This window comes from Conger conger, chromosome 3 (genome assembly GCF_963514075.1).
Source record: "Conger conger chromosome 3, fConCon1.1, whole genome shotgun sequence".
Classification (NCBI taxonomy): domain Eukaryota; kingdom Metazoa; phylum Chordata; class Actinopteri; order Anguilliformes; family Congridae; genus Conger; species Conger conger.
In genome coordinates, this window is record NC_083762.1 from 5,208,564 (window position 1) to 5,214,347 (window position 5,784).

The window sequence follows — 5,784 nt, forward strand, 5'->3', positions numbered from 1 at the left end:
TTTCAGTGAGAAACAAATCTTCCACTTCCACTGTGTTTGAGCTTCTGTAACTTTGATTTAATAATACAAAGAGTAATGATGACTCTTCGCAAACAAACCCTAGACATTTCCATTTCCAGCAGCTTAAAGTCACTTTAACATATCTGGGGATTATGGAATCAATGCTACTTACTAGTAAAGGGCTTTGGTGGACATTTTCAAGAATTATTAACATTTTTAATGCAACAATATGAATGGGGTCCGAGCCAAATAAGTGTATTTAAAAAAGTTATATTTTTAGCATATTATAGCATCTAGTTTTTGTAGATTTCAACTCCAGACAGAAATTAATTTGCAAAAAAAAATAAAAATAAAAAAAAGTCAAACAAATACTTCATTTACTAGGTAAGCAAACATTATTTGCAAGTTTAGATGTAGACGATTAAAACGCAGAAAAATCCACATTGTTTTTTATAACGCTAAAGACGGCGGCTTTTATTTAGCTCCGGGAGTCTATATTGACCTTTCAACCCGGTTGTAGTTGTTCCCTCCTTTCCTGTTTCGGCTCCGTAAAGAGAAGTACATAGGTATGTGATTTCTGAATACATATCCAAATTAATCCTCGGCTATGGTCCATGAAGGCCATCGTTTATGTATACATTTAAGTTGCTTAATTCTAAATCGATTGATGTTAAACGAAATGAGTACAATTCCATCCTTTCCGAATAAAGAATTAGCGTTTTTGGACGGGGGGCGGTTGTTCTACTATGCTCGGCCGTGCCAACTGCACTAAACCGTTAATCTTTCCAATACATGGCTAATATTAGCTAGCTATGTCAGTGCTGTTTCAGTTGTATAACATTAAATACTGCGTGTCTTGGTGGCATTTATACACAACTGGTTGCTTTGGCTCAGTAGCAAACTTGGCTAACGTCTGGCAGTCCAATCAAACGATGAGTGCAGTAGCATGCTAGTTGCTTGTTCCAACCCAGTAAGTTTTGGCTGGCATGTTGTGTATCTCTTTGTAATTTGCGTGTGAGGTTAATTGGAACAAATGCAATGAAATATCTAATCAGTCAGCCTTCGCTATAGCTTTATTTGAATATGTGGTGGAAATTCAGTTTGCTGGCTAGATACAGCAGGCTGTTGCTTCAAATCTGATGAGCTTCTATAAAACGGGCACATTTTAATTGTTACATGATGAAATTATCCCTGGCTGGCTTGGTATGTAGAACACTTATGTATGCATTGCAAGTGGAGACTAGGAGATCACTACATCTAGCAAGCATGGCAGTTTGCTAATTAGCTTTACTTCTCAGACTGTAGTTTAATCCGAGGATGATAATTGGGCATGTACCACATAGCCAGTCATGTGTTGATAATGGGGTTGACGCTGAGCTGTCCGGTCAGCGTTTTTTTGTGCGTTTTTGCGGGATCGTCGCTCAGAAAAAGGCGTTTTTGTCGTTGCAGCCATGGCACCGCGTAAGGGCAAGGAGAAGAAGGAGGAGCAGGTGATCAGCCTGGGGCCGCAGGTCGCCGAGGGCGAGAACGTCTTCGGGGTCTGCCACATCTTCGCTTCCTTCAACGACACCTTCGTCCACGTCACCGACCTCTCCGGCAAGTACGTGCCACCTCACTTTGGTACACACACACACACACACACACACACACACACACACACACACACACACACACACACACACACACACACTCTCTCTCACTAACACACACACTCACACACACACCTACCTGCATGTCCACATACAACCCACACACCCAGAGACCACACACACACACATACCTGCATGTTCTCGTAAAGCTCACACACACCCTGATACATAAATAAACATCGCTACATGACAACAGTTTCGTTAAATAGCACCATCGTCTATTTTTTGCCCCTTCCATGGAGATCTGTGGTGTAGCCATAACATAATAAGATCCGTGCCACTGTTGGGGCCCTTGAGCAAGGCCCTTACCCCCACACAAAAGCTTGACACTGCTCATTTGGCATGTTTGAGTCTGCGATAGGAAGTTTCACAATTTCCACTGCCCTGTCAACAGAACACCTGAAGGCAGGTATTTTATTTGTCCGAAGGCAACACTTCTAACCCAGAAGAGCAGTAAGCTAGCCACCTCTCCAAAACTCACCCCCCCTCCCCTCTTCCTCTCCTCCCCTTCTTCTCTCTCCCTCCCCCAGGGAGACGATCTGCCGTGTGACGGGAGGGATGAAGGTGAAGGCGGACAGGGATGAGTCCTCCCCGTACGCCGCCATGTTGGCGGCTCAGGACGTGGCCCAGAGGTGCAAGGAGCTGGGCATCACCGCCCTGCACATCAAACTCCGCGCCACGGGCGGCAACAGGTGAGAGGGGCATTCTGGGAATGCGGGCGCGTCGGTCGGCGTCCGCAGGGGTTGGCCTGTGGTGTAGTGGCTGAGTTGCGTGGCTGGGACCCCGGAAGGTTGGCGGTTCAAGCCCCGGTGTAGCCACGATAAGATCAGTGCTGATGTTGGGCCCTTAAATAAGGCCCTTAACCCTGCATTGCTCCAGGGGGGGTATTGTCTCCTGCTTAGTCTAATCAACTGTACGTCGCTCTGGATAAGAGCGTCATGCCAAATGCCGATAATTGAATGTAATGTCTTTTACTTGGCTGTGATTGGTGGTGTTAATGGGGTCTTTTACTTGGCTGTGATTGGTGGTGTTAATGGGGTCGTGGGGTCATCCTGTTCCAGAACCAAGACTCCCGGCCCCGGGGCCCAGTCTGCGCTGCGAGCCCTCGCTCGCTCCGGGATGAAGATCGGCCGCATCGGTAAGGAGCAGCCGCCCGCCGCTCGCCTCCGCGCTGTCCTCCAGACCAGCAGGGGGCGCTGCGCACATGCAGAATCACCGTCAACTTTGATTCAGTGCGATTTTACACTTTTGTCTATTTTTTAGGAGTGGTGTGAACTCCTTTTGGTTTTGTCCCAATACTTAAATGTGTCCTCCTTCCCCCCCACCCCTTACTTCCAGATAAAGAGATGTGTGGAGGAAAGGAGGATACTTTTTTTTCTTTTTTTTCTTTTTTTTTGGGTTGTTTAGGACCCATGCTTTGACTTTAAGCTGGTTTCCCGAATTGTGATTGAATTGACTCTTGAAGTTGAGGCCTTGAACTATTAGCAGTACATTCCATTGACGTCTCACTGTTACCCCGTGAGGTTTACAGTGTGTGACATACTTGTAGTTTAAAATTACTTGCTGTTTGCGTTATTGAGTCAGTATATTATCTGAGGAAGAGCTCACTAAATTATTAAATAGCTTTTGGGGTCGTTCGGTTATGGAACCTTCACTGCGTTACAAGGGGATTCACAGGCTCTTTAAAATCGATGCCGGTTATCAGTTTCAGGGGAAACAACATTGAATTTGTACGCTCTTTTAAAATGTCAAAAGTTCACATTATTTGAAGCGCTCTGTTTTGTGGCAAGATGTTGGGAAACAACATTTTTTAATGGGAGTTTTGAATGAGGGTGTAAAAATACTGATTTCTTATTGAGCGTCTTCGGGGTGATCTTTACATCGCTTCACGAACGGTCGGCAACACTCGGGCCGCAGCCCGCGGTGTAGTTTTTATGGGTCTTGAATTCGGGGTTGCGGGATTCTTGAGAGGACCGTGCCGTTATAAAACCCATTCAGTCCGCGCTGCTTCAGTGAACGTCGGGCGGTACGAATGCAAACTATAAAACCCTTAATGGCCGCTCCGGCTCACGGCGTACGCCAAGCGCGTGGTGATTATAACCGCTTAGAAATCATATTTCTGCTGGAAGAGCGTCTACTGGGTCCCCCTAATAATGTTGCAGGTTCACTCCGGAGTACTGCAGAATAATGACTGGAGATAAAATCCGATAAAAAAAATAAAAAAAAATTATAACAAAGTATGTATTTATATATTTCTCATGAAGCCCCTAACAGCCATTTTCATTCTGTTATTCTGCGTAATTCTGTAAGGTCCGGCTGCTTAACGAGATGGTAATACTGACATTTGATAAATTTGGGGGGCATACTAATGCATCCCAATTAGTACTCGACTTGTGTGTCTAAATTATTCTTCCAGTTGCCACACTTGAATTTTTGGGAGAAAAAGCACCTGAAATGGGATGGTCATGGGGAGCCTTGCTGGGAGTGATTTCCCAGTCCATGCGCTTACTGGTGTTACCAGTGCTGGCGTTATAACTGCTAAAACTGTTTTATTGCTACTTTAGTCAGATTGATGTGCGAGGTCTTTGTGGTCATTCTGAGCCCTCGGAACTGTACTCCCCTCTCGGACGGCCCTGGTCCTGGAGGGCCGCACGGTCTGCTGCCGTTTGTTGTCACTCAGCGCATAGTTCATCAACCAGAGCCGCTGACCACACCGTTAACTCGCCTCACCTCGTTACCAGGGTCTCAGCTGGGTGCTGACTTTAAGGTGAAAACTAAAACCGGCAGGCCCAGTAGCTCTCCAGGACCCCCCCCCCCCCGCCCCCCCATTCTAGGTTCTTTCAGCGCTCTTGTCCCTGGTTAAGCACTTTGTTTTTGCTGTTGTGAAATACCGATGAGGTAAATGTAATGTAAATGTTAGCTAGAGCAAAACAAGCATGTGACGCATTCCAGGGACCGTGCAGGTAAACCACTTCAGAGTAGCAGTTTGGTGCTCTGTTGGCCCATGGGTTGATGTCTGTTTTCAGTGTAATTGTGGCATGGAAAACATTAATTATTAACACTGTGCGTGCGTGTGTGTGTCGTGTGTGTGTGTGTCCGCTCTTCTCTTGCAGAGGACGTCACCCCTATCCCCTCAGACAGCACGCGCAGAAAGGGCGGTCGTCGTGGGCGACGTCTGTAAAGTGTTTATATTTTTCTGGGTCACTCAATAAAAACGTCAATTCCACCCCCTCGTCCGGCTCCTTCTTCCCGCCGTAAATCCCGCCGGGATCGCCCGCGGCCGGTGCCTTTGGCGGGATCTGCGTGACCTTCGCGGCGGTGTCTGGGACCTCAGACGTACGTGCGGACGCACAGATTGTGTGGATAATGTGTGCGTGCGTGCGTGCGTGCGTGCCCTCCCTGGCTGTGCTCCCTGAACATCCTCTGTTCAGTGGGCCACAGAATGGTAAATGGCTGGCATTTATATAGCGCCTTTGTCCAAAGCGCAGTGCAATTGATGCTTCTCATTCACCTGCTCACACACTCACACCAACGGTGATTGGCTGCCATGCAAGGCGCCGACCAGCTCGTCAGGAGCATTTAGGGGTTAGGTGTCTTGCTCAGGGACACTTCGCCACACCCAGGGTTGGGGATCGAACTGGCAACCCTCCGACTGCCAGACGACTGCTCTTACCGCCTGAGCCAACCTCACCCCCCAGAAAAACTGAACATCTCAACAGACTTGGGTAGAAAATGGAGTTAATATAAAAAATAAAATTAAAAAATCTAATGTAAAGCTGCTTTCAGTCCCGAATGGGGTTGGTATTGAGTGAAGAGTTTAAATATGAATGCACGCTTAAACCAGCCGGGTGTGTGTAGTATTCCTAATGCATCTTTAATGCATATCTCCGCCAACGTACAGATCGCCTGCGGCACTTTCAGATTTATTTTACGGTGGACGGCTGTGCAGGACAGATGAGGCTGCGTAACAGAGTATTATGTTGATGCCTTTTCCTCCTGCCATTGGGACTACTTTACAATGTGGATAAGAGCGTCTGCCAAATGCCAATAATGTAATGTAATGTAATGTAATATTGTGGAGTTCAAACAATATTTTTGTGACTTAAAACAAGGTGAGTAATGGTTCTGGTGGCAG

General features: G+C 46.8%; 1 protein-coding gene across 2 annotated transcripts; it reads left to right on the forward strand.

The window, feature by feature from the left end:
* Nucleotides 1-457: 457 nt before the first annotated feature.
* LOC133124829 (small ribosomal subunit protein uS11) lies at nucleotides 458-4,875 on the forward strand. Of its 2 annotated transcripts, none has more exons than XM_061236354.1 (5): nucleotides 458-566; nucleotides 1,450-1,600; nucleotides 2,180-2,341; nucleotides 2,711-2,787; nucleotides 4,763-4,875. In XM_061236354.1, exons 2-5 carry the CDS (start codon nucleotides 1,452-1,454, stop codon nucleotides 4,828-4,830), a joined length of 456 nt encoding a protein of 151 aa, XP_061092338.1. In that variant the 5' UTR covers nucleotides 458-566; nucleotides 1,450-1,451; the 3' UTR covers nucleotides 4,831-4,875. The 2 variants fall into 2 exon arrangements, with proteins under 2 accessions (XP_061092338.1, XP_061092335.1); XM_061236351.1 differs by lacking the exon at nucleotides 458-566 and adding an exon at nucleotides 828-970.
* Nucleotides 4,876-5,784: the final 909 nt, after the last annotated feature.

Bases quoted from the DNA above. Each gene is read 5' to 3' on its own strand.
- LOC133124829 (XM_061236354.1), top strand. From the start codon at position 1,452: ATGGCACCGCGTAAGGGCAAGGAGAAGAAGGAGGAGCAGGTGATCAGC. The intron at 1,601-2,179 runs GTACGTGCCACC...TCCCTCCCCCAG, and splicing joins GTCACCGACCTCTCCGGCAA to GGAGACGATCTGCCGTGTGA. The intron at 2,788-4,762 runs GTAAGGAGCAGC...CTTCTCTTGCAG, and splicing joins GATGAAGATCGGCCGCATCG to AGGACGTCACCCCTATCCCC.